Source organism: Hoplias malabaricus, chromosome 2 (assembly GCF_029633855.1).
Source record: "Hoplias malabaricus isolate fHopMal1 chromosome 2, fHopMal1.hap1, whole genome shotgun sequence".
NCBI classification, from domain to species: domain Eukaryota; kingdom Metazoa; phylum Chordata; class Actinopteri; order Characiformes; family Erythrinidae; genus Hoplias; species Hoplias malabaricus.
The window spans coordinates 50,345,589-50,360,728 of record NC_089801.1 but is presented as its reverse complement, the minus strand read 5'-3'; the positions used below and the strand labels follow the sequence as shown (position 1 = coordinate 50,360,728).

General features: G+C 41.6%; 1 protein-coding gene across 1 annotated transcript in view; it reads left to right on the top strand.

Annotated features, from left to right (window-relative positions):
- Positions 1-15,140, top strand: part of si:dkey-92j12.5 (multiple PDZ domain protein) — a 78,903-nt gene that overhangs the window by 37,780 nt on the left and 25,983 nt on the right. Inside the window, exons 17-18 of the mRNA XM_066654271.1 lie at positions 660-771; positions 5,008-5,206. Coding sequence (XP_066510368.1) covers positions 660-771; positions 5,008-5,206 — 311 coding nt within the window. The remainder of the gene's footprint in view (positions 1-659; positions 772-5,007; positions 5,207-15,140) is intronic.

The window sequence follows — 15,140 nt, the reverse complement described above, 5'->3', positions numbered from 1 at the left end:
ACATTCTAATAAAAAACTGGGGAACCAAGAGTGGAGTTTTTTCACCTACAATGTGTTAAACATGAGCCTTGTTACAAAAATAATAGGACATCAGAGCCATAATATGTCATGTTACTTTTACTTTCGATACATAAGTACTTTTGGAGATAAATAATATTGTACTTTTTCTCAAGTGGAGATCTACAACAAGGACTTCTACTTTTACTGGAGTAATATTTTACCTTGAGTATCTGTACTTAACTCAAGTACAAGGTTTGTGTACTTTGTCCACCACTGATACTGTGGATATTCTCAGTGCTGTGTTAGAGATTATTTCCCTAGGTTCAGTTATCCTTCATGCAGAAGCTGCTTGTACACATTCAAACTAAATAATTGTTTGGTGCATAATGGTATTCTCAATTCCCTAGTGTACACTGCTTACTAATGTGCACTGTGGAATTGTTGGATGCCCTTGAGGTCCTGCACTACATTACAAATAGTCTGAATCCCATTCCCTGCCTGGTTTAGGCATTTAAGAGAAACTTTATTATATATTATTATTTGAACTTTTTCTGCTTTCTCCACAGCACCAGTTCTTTTTAAATCCAAGTTTAACACAGACCCAACACTTTCTCAAAAGGCCAGGGTGACTGATTTGTGTGCTGCCATTGCTTTTGCAGGAAAACTCTGTACTGCAGAGCAGCAGAATGGAGTCAGGTACTAAAGTCGGTTCTCGTCAAGCCAGTGGCCTTGAGAAGAACATCACTGTGGTCAGGGGCAACACCAGCTTGGGTACGTTCACAGTGCTCGCCGTGTGCCTGTGTTTCTGTGTGTATATTCTCGGCAGGGTTGTGCTCACTGGTGTAGATTATCTGAGAGATCTATAAATGTATTTGTTTAACTGTATATAGGTGTACATTTAGAGTATTCTTTTGTCTGAAGGGTTTCTTGGTGGATATGGAAGCATGTCAGTACCAAAATTCAAATGAAAATTAAATATACAAAATGGCTATTCAAATTTAATACTCCCATTTGGATTACTACTATTTTTTGAAATTTTGATGCTTTATGGGTACCATAAAATGCTCACATTGTATTCAAATATGACTCAAACCTCGCGTTTCAATTCTGGTTTTAACATGACCTCGCACACTTCCCCTTCCCCTTGGGGGGATCCCTGCCACCTTCTTATGTGCCATTCCATTTGTGTATTAGCAGAAGTGCAGTGTGTTAAATGAGCCCTTGAAGCCTAGAGGGACAGAGTCAACACAGATGTCCACTTCAGAAAGCAGTACTTGTACAAAATATATATTTTACATTGTGGTTAGGTTAAAAACATTAAACAAAAAAGACTCATTTGGTGTTCAGCTCTTTTGACCACTCATTGAAATATTTACTTTTTCATCATTATGGCAGTATATCAAACCTAAAGTGCAGTCAATTATGTGGGATGTACTTTTGAAAGGTTGGAAGTGTTCAACATTTAGCATAGTCTGTACAATGCTCATAAAAAGCACTGTCAGTAGGATGTTATTCTCTGAAGCAAGGAACTCCATTCAGTTCCTAAGTTGTATGATTTGGAGTGATTTTTTTTTAATGTGTCTAAATGCATTCCTCACAGAAATGTTCCAGAATCTAGTGTAAAGCCTTCTTTGAAGAAAAGAGCTGGTTAGTAAAGCAAAGGTGACACATACTTCCTGTTGATACCATTTTCTCTGAAGAAACATTTGGTCTACAAGCTGATCTTCTAATGTAAAAAGAATTCTAGAAATATTCTGTGGGTTGAGAAGTGGTTAGTATCTGTGAATATTAAAGTGCAATTAGCTAAAATGAAACACCTTTGTTGTCATTTTCAACAGTTAAAATGTTATTTTAAATTAAATATAGGGTTTAAATGATTTTCACATAATTACATTTTGATTACATTTTGTACAATACCACCACCTTTTTAAAAATTGGGTTGTTGACAGTCCATATATGATGCAAATGTGCATATATGAGTGGAAAACATTTGGAATATATTGCCATTGTACATATAACATTTTATTTTAAATTTGGTACTGATATCCATCTATATAGAATGGTTAATGGTTAGTTTATAATATAGCATATGAGGAATCTGAAACTTGAACAATGAATATTTAAATGAGGTACATTGATATCTTTGATGGAGCGTAGCAGAATGATTGATAGTTAGTATAACTATGCTTGGGAAGGAATATATTTACATTACTTTTTGTAGTTTGTTGTAAGTGATCTTAAGAGGACAAAATCCATAGCATAATCAAAAATCATCACAACCATGAAAAATCAATCACAAGATCATATTGTTAAAATGATAAGTTTCTATGTCTTAAAAAAAAAAGAAAAGAAAAATTGGTATAGTACCTTTAATATAAAGCTTTCTGAACTCACATCTGATAATCTGTAAAAGCCAGCAGACCTGTAAATGATAAACCAGGGTGCTTTTTTAAAGTTTCAGAATTCTTTTTAATGAACTCCATCCATCCATTATCTGTAACCGCTTATCCAATTTAGGGTCGCGGGGGGTCCAGAGCCTACCTGGAATCATCGGGCGCAAGGCGGGAATACACCCTGGAGGGGACGCCAGTCCTTCACAGGGCAACACAGACACACACACACACGGACACTTTCGAGTCGCCAATCCACCTGCAACGTGTGTTTTTGGACTGTGGGAGGAAACCGGAGCACCCGGAGGAAACCCACGCGGACACGGGGAGAACACACCAACTCCTCACAGACAGTCACCCGGAGCGGGAATCGAACCCACAACCTCCAGGTCCCTGGAGCTGTGTGACTGCGACACTACCTGCTGCGCCACCGTGCCGCACTTTTTAATGAACTATTAATGGAAATTAATATTTATTGGGTTCCAGATAAATGCTGCAAGCTGATATTTGTTTAGTTCATCAATCTGATCATGAATTATTTAATTTAGAATAATTACAGATACAAACTGAGTTGCTGATAGTGTTATTTTCATACAAGATTATAATAGATTAAATATTATAAAAGTATGTAAATGTTTTGGTAGACATTAATTGACATTTGTGTTACAACTGTGGTTCTTCTTCATCATTGTCTTGTGACATCGTGTGTGTGTGTGTGTGTGTGTGTGTGTGTGTGTGTGTGTGACATTTGTAAGTTGTATTACTGTTGTGTCAAACAATTGTATCTAATGCACTATGATTGTATTGTAATTTGGATGTATCTCAAAAAGAGAATAAACATCAGCTGAAATATTTGTTGACATTTGTGATGGTAATAAACGTTTTCAGGAATCATTAGATTCATGATTCTCAAATTCTGTACGACCATAGTGTTTCTTTCTGTGTCACTTTCCTTGCGTTTGCATGTGTCTGTCATTTTTTGCATGTTTCTTCTTCATCTGTGTGCATTCTTAAATTTATTTTACAATTTTTATATTTTAAGGTTTTCATGCAGAACAACTCAATTACAATTTTCAATTTATAGAGAATTATTAGGTTTACAAATATGTTTTAAAGTGTTTTTTGTGTAGGTATAATTTTAAAATGTAATTCAAACATTCTCCTGCTCATCCTGGTCATTTTACGGTACCTACTGTGTAGTAGTCTGAAAATAGCAAGAGAGAAGAATTTATTCTCCATTGCATTTGTTATGAGTTCCAACAGGAAAATGTCCTGCATAAGCATGTGCATCCATTTGTTCTGTTTTTGGGAATATTGTATACAAAATATGTGTGAGTTTTGGATTTGACCATTTAGAGATTTTGATTCTGATGTTTGTGTTATACACAGACATGACCATTAAATGACAAAAGAGCAGAAGAATAATATACTCAGTCCAGTGACAAAACAAAAACAAAAAAAAAACCTCTAACAGCCCTGCTGTGACTGATCAACATGAACTAACACAACACACCATCACCACCACCACCACCTCAGTGTCACTGCAGTGTTGAGAATTATACACCACCCAATTCATACCTGCTCCTGTGGGAGTCCTGAGCATATGGTTCTGACTTTTGAAGAGCAGTGTGAAACGGTGACGAGAATATATGCAGAGAAACAGGTGGCTTAAAGTATTTATCTCCATATATATGATGGATTGGAAAGCAATGTTCAAGTATAGTCAATCTGGTGACTGATTGTAAAGGCCAAATCAAATGATATACATTATCATACTCATCAAGCCATTCAATGAGCCTTCATGCCCCATGGATGGGGGCATTTTCATTCAAGTTGAGAGCACTCAGACTGAAATAGAAATGATTTATTATAAGGTAAGGATGATCCATCAGAATAAATATGTAACTTTTCACTCTAAGAATACAAGTGCACCCAAACAATGCAGAATGATCCTGACAGCTGAACAGAGCAAACAGACCCCTCTTTGTGGTCAAGCATACAGATCTTTACCAACCTCCACATGTCCACCACACATGTAGTCACCAAAATGTTGAAAATATCTAATTCTAGATCTAATTATAACACATTTTCCCACATCTTCATTTACCAGAGCCTATTGTTTTGGTACCAAAGAAATGTAGGTGTGGATGGACTGTTCATGCTGACTCTTTCCTTATACTGCGTTGATGTTCTCAGTCAGGAACGATCTTCTGGGTTGTCTACATAGTGCTCTAATTTTCAGTGATCTATATCACAGGAATATGTGCTTTAAAACAACTTCCAACTCACTTTCTCAACATATGTAATGACCCTATTTATTTCAATATTTGTGAATCGAAGAGTCACTTGTCTATTTGAGGTTAACTGGACCTACAGACCATGACTAGATGTTAACTGTAGTACATCTGTTTGGAAGCATTTGAATTTTTGTTTCTCCTTTGCTAGATTGATTATTTTCCTTTCATTTTTTCATCATCTCTCAAGTCTCTCAAGATAATTTGCTTCTATGAGGTTGGATTATATATTTTTCACAGTGGGAAACCGAAGAGAACTGTCATATGTAACAGACTCCACCATATGTGTGTGTGTGTGTGTGTGTGTGTGTGCACATGTGTAGGTATGACAGTGAGTGCTATAAGGGATGGTTCAGGTGTGATCGTCCGTTCAGTGGTTACTGGAGGTGCTATCAGTAAGGATGGCAGGCTGGCTGTGGGAGATGCAATCGTAGCCATAAATGGAGAGCCTACAACCAATCTTACTAGTGCACAGGCTCGAGCCCTTCTGCGGAGACATTCACTTTTTGGCCCAGACCTCAGGTATGTAATTAAGGACAAACACACAAATTTTTTGCTTTTGTCATTTTTATTATACATATACATTTGAAGTCATAGGTTTACACACAGCCACATTTTAGGTCTGCGAGAATCTCTGTTTTCATAATGTGAAACATCAGAGTAATTACTAGAGCCAATTCTTTATTTCAGCTTTTACTTTTCATCACATGATGAAGTGGTTCATGTTTTCATCACATGTTTGAAGTGGTTCATTTATTTTAACATGGGTAGCCTTACACAATATTTTTAAAATAGGTTTCTGGAATTGTGGCCCATTCCTCCTGACAGAGATTTTGTAGGTTGAGTGAGGTTTCTAGGCCTGTTTGCTCATTGTAGTCCTTAAAAGAAACGTCTACGATTGTTGAGGAAACACCTCTAAGCTCTAAGTGTTTTAAGGTGGAACTTAAAAGTGTTTTAAGTTTTAGGGAAAATCACAACCTGACTGAATTTTCACTTCTCTGTACATTTTTATTTACTGTTTGATACCACAGAACTCATTTGTAACTCGAGCAGTTTAGGTTTGTAGTAATGCATTGCAGTTAACAGTCGCCCGAATCCACCTTAAGTGATTCGTAACAGCATACTAGTCAATATCACCCACCTATGGAGCAGGAATTGAGCAATCCTCATTTTGGTTCATGCTTTACAATGTATGGAGTTACAGACATTGGGGCTTAGTAAAAACAGACCAGTTTCAACCACTCAAACAGACATGAGAGCTAGAGAATGTTGAGGATATGTCTGTATGGGACCTGTTTTATAGTTCCATTTATGTAGATAATCCTGTATCTGTTTCCTTCAGCATCTGTACAAGGTCATTTGCTGTTGTTCTGGGATTAATTTGTATTTTATGCCCCAATGTTCGTTGGCCACTGGGAGACAGAACATGTCTGCTTCCACAGGGTATATGGGCCCATGGTGTTAAAACATGCATATGATTGTTTGAACACATTAATGAGGTATCATTTGGAAATACCTCCCAAGCAAGCAAAAAGGCAAGTAGGTCTTGAATGTAGGCTTTAAAATACTGGCACAGGCTCACTTCCACCTTTATTAAATGTTGTTAATTGGCCCATCAGAAGTACATTAAAATGTATGTCTCTTAGTAAACATTCATTTGTAAAATTACCCGTGTCATGTACAAAGTAGATATTCTAAACAATGCGCTAAATGTCACGACCGGACAGAAGGCAGACACTTGCGGTTAACAGTATAAAGAGTTTATTGGCAACAATCCACAAGGGGTTAACAAAAACAAGCACGGGTCGAACACCAGAAACAAACAGTACCTCGGAGATAATCCAACAGAGTAATCGAAAAGCCAGGCAGAAGGGTCGAATACCGGAAACAAAAAGTACATCAGAGATAATCCAAAAGAGTAGTCGAAAAACCAGGCAGAGTTCATGAACCGGGGAGCAAACAAATCCAAAGGGGCAGGACAAGAACGAAAACCGAAAGACGAGCATAAGGTAGGTAACTGGAATTCAAGACAGACAGGTAAGTAGAGAACGCTTTGTATTCGGAAATAAATCACGCAATACTCGGCAATGACTGGTGAGTGAGTGAAGCTTAAATAGAGAGAGAAACAGGTGTTCCTGATCAGAACTCTGGTGCATGAGAACGGTGTGGTGTCATGTGATTGTCTGATGAATTCTGGGATCTGGAGTTCAGAGAGGCCTGCGTGACAGTACCCCATAGGCATAGGAGGCGGCCTGGAACGAGGACGACCACGACGACGACCACCAATTTGACCAGTAGTATCTGAGCTAGGGACATTAGCATCTGCTGAGGTCCGAGATCGCTGCTGACTTTTAGACCTAGACGTAGGACAGGACATAGTAAGAGTGGAAGATGATCTTCTGGGGCGACCCCTTGGACGCGGAGCCGGCTTCTCGGGATAGCGTGAGTGAAACGCTAACACAAGACCCGGGTCACAAACATTCTTAGCGGATACCCAGGAATGTTCTTTGGGGCCATAACCCTCCCAGTCAATGAGATATTGTAGAACCCCTCCACGTCTACGCAAATCCAGTATCTCACGCACAGCATAAATAGATGAATATTCTTGTTCCATGGCCGTGTATGGTATGTCGTCTGGTAGTTCCTCGTTCAAGGGTCCGGACGGGTTTGAGATGAAAGACATGAAAAGCGTTATGGATGTGATATTGAGCAGGAAGCTCTAACTTATAAGTAACATTGTTGACTTTGGCAGAAATACGAAAAGGTCCAATAAACTTGGATTGTAATTTCCTACTGCTTCCCTCAAACCTGATATTTCTCGTTGACAACCAAACCCAATCTCCAATCTGGTAGGAGGGAGTAGAAGACCGGTGCTTATCTGCCCTCTCTTTATATCGAGACAGAATCTCTGAAATGTGTTGATGGGTTTCCTCCCAAACGTCCTCGCTGCGTCGCATCCGTTCATCCACGGCTGGTATTCCTGAGATAGCAGCAGTCCAAGGAGCTAACGGAGGTTGATAGCCTAGGACACACTGAAACGGAGTGAGCCCAGTGGTGGAATTAACAAGAGAATTCTGAGCAATCTCGGCCCATACCAGATACTGAGACCAGTCCTGAGGATACTTGCGATAGTACGAGCGTAAGTATCTTCCCAGTTCTTGATTCACGGCTGGTATTCCTGAGATAGCAGCAGTCCAAGGAGCTAACGGAGGTTGATAGCCTAGGACACACTGAAACGGAGTGAGCCCAGTGGTGGAATTAACAAGAGAATTCTGAGCAATCTCGGCCCATACCAGATACTGAGACCAGTCCTGAGGATACCTGTGACAGTACGAGCGTAAGTATCTTCCCAGTTCTTGATTCATCCGCTCGCATTGTCCATTGCTCTGGGGATGATATCTGGAAGTAAGACTAATGTTAGCCCCTAAATGTTCAAAAAACACTTTCCAGACATGTGACGTGAATTGCGGACCTCGGTCTGATAAAATATCTTCTGGAACACCAAAATTACGGAAAATATGAGTATATATAGCCTTAGCCATGTCGAAAGCAGTGGGTAGTGATGGGAACGGTATAAATTTCACCCCTCTAGAAAACCGATCAATTACTGTCAGCACAGTGGTATAACCCTCAGATATGGGCAGATCAGTGACAAAGTCCAGAGCTAAGTGAGACCAGAGACGTTCAGGAACTGGTAGGGGCATAAGTTTACCTGCGGGAAGTGTCTTGGGGTTTTTTGACTGGGCACAGACAGACCATGATGCAATAAACTTATGTACATCAGCCCTAACAGATTCCCACCAATACCGAGCTAGGATGAGTTGAGTAGTGCGTGTCTCACCTGGGTGACCAGATGACAGGGAAGAATGCGCCCAAGTGATTAACTTGTCTCGGAGTGGGGCCTGTACATACTTTTTACCTTCTGGACATTCCCTAGGCACCTCTTTAGATTTCTTTTCATTTTTGATTTGTTCATCGAGTTCCCATCTAATGACTGACACTGAGACAGATGACGGTAAGATGAAGTCACTGTCCCCCCTCTCCTTAATGTCTCCCTGATATAAGCGGGACAGAGCGTCAGCCTTAACATTTTTACTGCCTGGATGGAAAGTGATAGAAAAATGAAAGCGTGAAAAAACAATGACCACCTGGCTTGACGAGAATTCATTCGCTTCGCAGTCCGAAGATATTCCAAATTTTTATGATCAGTTATCACCAGAAAGAGGTGTAAAGAACCCTCCAACCAATGTCTCCATTCTTCTAGGGCTAATTTTACTGCAAGCAGTTCTCTATCCCCAATACCATAGTTATGCTCCGCGGGAGATAGTTTATGAGAATAGAACACGATTGGGTATAACTTTGAGGAATCCCCTTTTTGCTGAGATAAGATAGCTCCTACCCCCCCCCCCGACGAAGGACGAAAACGGAAAGATGAGCATAAGGTAGGTAACTGGAATTCAAGACAGACAGGTAAGGAGAGAACGCTTTGTATTCAGAAATAAATCACGCAATACTCGGCAGTGACTGATGAGTGAGTGAAGCTTAAATAGAGAGAGAAACAGGTGTTCCTGATCAGAACTCTGGTGAGTGAGAACGGTGTGGTGTCATGTGATTGTCTGATGAATTCTGGGATCTGGAGTTCAGAGAGGCCTGCGTGACACTAAACTGTGAACTATGATGAATCTGTTGAGAGGACAATATGCATTTTAATTTCAACCTACATGTATGTAAATATTTTGACTACAACTGTAAATGCCACTTTAGTTTCACCTGTATCTTGAGTCTCAGAACAGGCCTAAAACATTATGCACACAGGTTTGTACAAACCCTATTTCTGGGAGGGAAAAATATATAATCCTCTCACATCTGTGGCCTGTTAATTCTCTTGAAACTTTATTTAAATAAACATTTCATAGTATTTTTACCTTAAAATTACTGCTTCAAAAAACTTCACTTCACTGACCTATACTAGGGAGAAATGAGCCTCTGTCATTGCTACTCTGGGGTCTGCACTGCAGAAATATACTTTATACACATGATATTCCCAAGTACACTCCAGTCATGCAGAGGATCAAGCCTTCAACCAGAACTGTAAAAATCTGGATGGATGGGGTTGACTTCCTGCAGCAACAGTTCCAGCACACCAACTAGAGTAGGTATGCTGCCCGAGACACCACAGGCTCACACATCCACTTGGACACCTACACTAACTCAACAACTGTGTGGACAGAGTGACATCACAAAAGACAATAATAACATTCCCTAATCAGAAGCCGTGGATGAACAGAGAGGTTCGCACTCTGCTCAAAGCCAGAGATGCTGCCTTCAGATCAGGAGACCCGGAAGCATACAGCTCGGCCAGAGCCAACCTGAGGAGAGGAATAGCTATAGCCAAGCTTTGCTACAAATGCAGGATTGAGGAGCACTTTACCTCCTCTGACTCTCTGCGTATGTGGCAGGGAATACACACCCTGACTGACTATAAACCAGTTAGCACAGTTCCATCTACCAATAGTGCTTCACTCCCTGATGAGCTGAAAAACTTCTATGCTCGATTCGACCAGGGCAACAAGATATCTTCAATAAATGATCTCCCACCAGACGACAACCCACTTGTACTTTCCATTTCGGACGTCCGTAGCATGCTAAGCAAAGTGAATGCACAAAACGCAGCTGGCCCTGATGGTGTACCTGGCCGTGTGCTAAGTGCTTGTGCTGTGGAACTTGTGGGTGTCTTCACTCAAATCCCTAATGTTTCACTTGCCCAGGCAGCTGTACCATCCATCTTTAAGTCTGCTTCCATTGTGCCAGTGCCTAAGCACTCTACTGCTTCAGACTTAAATGACTTTCGACCTGTTGCACTCACCCCACTAATTTCTAAGTGCTTTGAAAGACTAGTCCTTTCTCACCTGAAGTCCTGCCTGCCTGCTATGCTGGATCCACACCAGTTTGTTTATCGTAGCAACAGATCCACTGAGGGCGCTTTCTCAACAGTGCTACACACTGCACTAACCCACCTGGACTGTCAGAACTCATATGTGAGAATGCTGTTCATCGATTTTAGTTCCGCATTCAACACAGTGGTTCTGTCTATGCTGATATCCAAACTCAACCATCTGGGCATCAACACATCACTCTGCCACTGGATTTTAGACTTCCTGTCTAACAGACCCCAGTCTGTTAAATTAGGCAACCTTCATTCATCAACCATGACCTTGAACACTGGCGTTCCACAAGGCTGTGTTTTGAGCCCGATTCTGTACTCTCTCTTCACCCATGACTGTGTACCTGCCTATGGTTCAAACATCATAGTCAAATTCTCAGATGACACCACGGTGATAGGCTTGATTACAGACAATAATGAAACGGCCTACCGGGATGAAGTACAGCATCTGTCTTTATGGTGCAACAAAACAATAACCTGGTACTAAACATGCTCAAGACAAAGAGTCAAGAGAGTTTTATTGTCAATTCTGCATATGTACAGGACATACAAAGGATTGAAATTACATTACTCTTCTCTTCAAGATGCAGAAACATTTTAACAAAAAATAGACTAAATTCAACTAAGCTAAGTACAAACCGGATTCCAAAAAAGTTGGGACACTAAACAAATTGTGAATAAAAACTGAATGCGATGATGTGGAGGTGCCAACATCTAATATTTTATTCAGAATAGAACACAAATCACAGATCAAAAGTTTAAACTGAGAAAATGTATCATTTTAAGGGAAAAATATGTTGTTTCAAAATTTCATAGCATTAACAAATCCCAAAAAAGTTGGGACAAGGCCATTTTTAACACTGTGTGGCATCCCCCCTTCTTAAAACACTCAACAGACGTCTGAGGACAGAGAAGACCAGTTTACAAGTTTAGAAATAGGAATCCTCTCCCATTCATGTCTAATACAGGCCTCTAACTGTTCAATCGTCTTGGGCCTTCTTTGTCGCACCTCTTTGTCGCATTCCTCTTTATGATGCACCAAATTTCTCTATAGGTGAAACATCTTGACTGCAGTCTGGTCATTTCAGTACTCGGATCCTTCTCCTACGTAGCCATGATGTTGTGATTGCTGCAGAATGTGGTCTGGCATTATCTTGTTGAAAAATGCAGGGTCTTCCCTGAAAGAGATTACGTCTAGATGGAAGCATATGTTGTTCTAGAACCTGAACATGCATTAAATGGTGCCTTTCCAGACATGCCACCTGCCCATGCCACAAGCACTCAGGCAACCCCATACCATCAGTGATGCAGGCTTCTGAACAGAGTGTTGATAACAACTTGGGTTATCCTTGTCCTCTCTGGTCCAGATGACATGGTGTCCCAGTGTTCCATAAAGAACTTCAAATCGTGACTCATCTGACCACAGAACAGTCTTCCATTTTGCCACACTCCATTTTAAAAGAGCCCTGGCCCAGTGCAAACGTCTGAGCTTGTGGAGCTTGCTTAGAAATGGCTTCATCTTTGCACTGTAGAGTTTCAGCTGGCAACAGTGGATGGCACGGTGGATTGTGTTTACTGACAATGCTTTCTGGAAGTATTCCTGAGCCCATTCTGGTATTTCCTTGACAGTGGCATTCTTGTTTAAGGTGCAGTGACGTTAAAGGGCCTGGAGATCACAAGCATCCAGTAGAGTTTTACGGCCTTGACCCTTACGCACAGAATTGTTCCAGATTCTCTGAATCTTTTGATGATGTTATGCATGGTTGATGATGATAACTTAAAAGTCTTTGCTATTTTGCGCTGGGTAACACCATTCTGGTATTGCTGCACTATCTTTCTGCACAACAATGGTGGAATTGGTGATCCTCTTACCATCTTGGCTTCAAAGAGACACTGACACTCTGAGAAGCTCTTTTTATACCCAATCATGTTGTCAATTGACCTAATTAGTGTTAATTGGTTTTCCAGCTGTTCAATATGCTCAATTTCCTTTTTCCAGCCACTTATTGCTACTTGTCCCAACTTTTTTGGGATTTGTTGACACTGTGAAATTTTGAATCAACATATTTTTCCTTTAAAATGTTACATTAACTCAGATTAAACTTTTGATCTGTCATCTATGTTCTATTATGAATGAAATATTGACATTTGCCATCTCCACATCATTGAATTCAGTTTTTATTCACAATGTGTTTAGTGTCCCAACATTTTTGGAATCCGGTTTGTATATAAATATATGAAAGTGAACAAATAGAAGACAAGGGCAGGACATACAATACCAGCAGCTCACTGATAGACACACATAGTCCAAGATAATTGTAATAGAAGGAGGTAGGATACTGGATCTACAGGGCAGAGTAAACAGTAGTGCAAGATAATCGTAATAGGAGGAGGTAGGATGCTGGATGTACAAGGCAGAGTAGACAATAGTGCAAGATAATCGCATAACAACTAACTAAATAAAGTGAACAAGTGCATACTGGTTCTATTGAAAAAGTCACAGTTAGGTCTGATGAGGAGCTTAAGTGACAGTACCAATATAAACAGAACCGGTGTCAACAGTAGTGCAAACACAGGGATATGAAGCCTGGAGGCTGGTTAAAGTGGTTGGGTGCCTACATGATTTTCAAAGTCACAGTTGGGTATTGGTGGTAATTGATGGGGTTGCTGTGTAGTGTGTGGGGGGGGGGACAGAAGTGGGAGGGGGGGCAGAGCAGGGAGAGAGTTCAGCATTCTCACAGCCTGATGGATGGAACTATCCCTCAGTCTGCTGGTCCTAGCCCTGAGACTATGCAGTCTCTGCCCTGATGGCAGCAGGCTGAAGAAGCTGTGTAGTGGGTGGGTGGGATCACCTGCCAAGCAGAGGGCTTTTCGTAGGAAGCGGGAGCTGTATAAGTCCTGAAGGCAGGGGAGAGATGTACCAATGATCTTCTCAGCAGTTCTCACAATACGCTGGAGGGTTCTGCAGCAGGATGCTGTGCTGGCCCTGTACCACGCAGTGAAACAGCTAGTCAGGTTACAGGTGATCATGATGGGGGTGGGAGCTCTTGCTCTTAGCTTGCGGAGAAAGTAGAGCCGTTGGTGAGCCTTCTTGGCCAGTGATGCTGTGTTGATGGTCCAGGAGAGGTCCTCTGTGAGGTGCACACCCAGAAACTTGGTGCTGCTCACCCTCTCCACAGCAGCCCCATTGATGGATAGAGGGGCATGTTGTGTGCGAGTTCTCCTGAAGTCCACAACAATCTCCTTGGTCTTCTCAGTGTTCAGAGAGAGATTGTTGTGTTTGCACCAAGAGGCCAGCCGGCTCACCTTGCCCCTGTGTATTCATCTTTGTTGCTGATCAGGCCTACCACAGTCGTGTCATCTGCAAACTTGATGAAGAGGTTGGAAGTGTGTGATGGAGAGCAGGCGTGGGTTAGCAGAGTGAACAGAAGGGGGCTCAGCACACATCCTTGGGGAGCCCCCGTTTTCAGAGTGATGGTGCTAGATGAGTTACTGCCAACCCGTACGGCCTGTGGTCTTCCAGTCAGGAAGTCAAGTAGCCAGTTGCACAGTGATGTGTTCAGTCCCATTCTGTCCAGATTCTGAATGAGCTGTTGGGGGATGATTGTGTTGAATGCAGAAATGAAATCAATAAAAAGCATTCTGACATAGTCTTTCTTGTCCAGATGAGTAAGGGCTGAATGGAGAGCAGTGGAGACAGCATCATCAGTCAAACGATTTGATTGATATGTAAACTGGTAGGGGTCCGGGGGGGGTTAATGTGTTGCATGACTAGCTGCTCGAAGCACTTCATTTACTTCAGGGGGAAACAGGAGGGTGATGACTTGGTGGAATTATAGTGGTGGCTTTGAAGCATACAGGGACCACAGCCTGACTGAGGTGTTGAAGATGTCAGAATACACCTCTGCAAGTTCGCCAGCGCAGTCCTTCAGCACACGACCAGGTATGCTGTCAGGTCCAGGAGCTTTCCAAGCGTTGATCCTGCTGAATACACTTCTCACCTTGTCTGAGGACAGTGTGAGCACCTCGTCTCCAGGAGCTCACATTGGTCTGAGGAGATCATCATGGACGTGATGTGTTGCATGACTAGCTGCTCGAAGCACTTCATTTACTTCAGGGGGAAACAGGAGGGTGATGACTTGGTGGAATTATAGTGGTGGCTTTGAAGCATACAGGGACCACAGCCTGACTGAGGTGTTGAAGATGTCAGAATACACCTCTGCATGTTCGCCAGCACAGTCCTTCAGCACACGACCAGGTATGTTGACAAGTCCAGGAGCTTTCCAAGCGTTGATCCTGCTGAATACACTTCTCAGCTTGTCTGAGGACAGTGTGAGCACCTCGTCTCCAGGAGCTCACATTGGTCTGAGGAGATCATCATGGACGTCAGATGGACTAGGAACCAAGCTCAAACCCCCATTTACATCAACGGAACTGCAGTGGATCAGGTGTCCAGTTTCAAGTTCCTTGGTCTCCACATTTCCAGTGATCTCACCTGGTCCTTGAACTCCT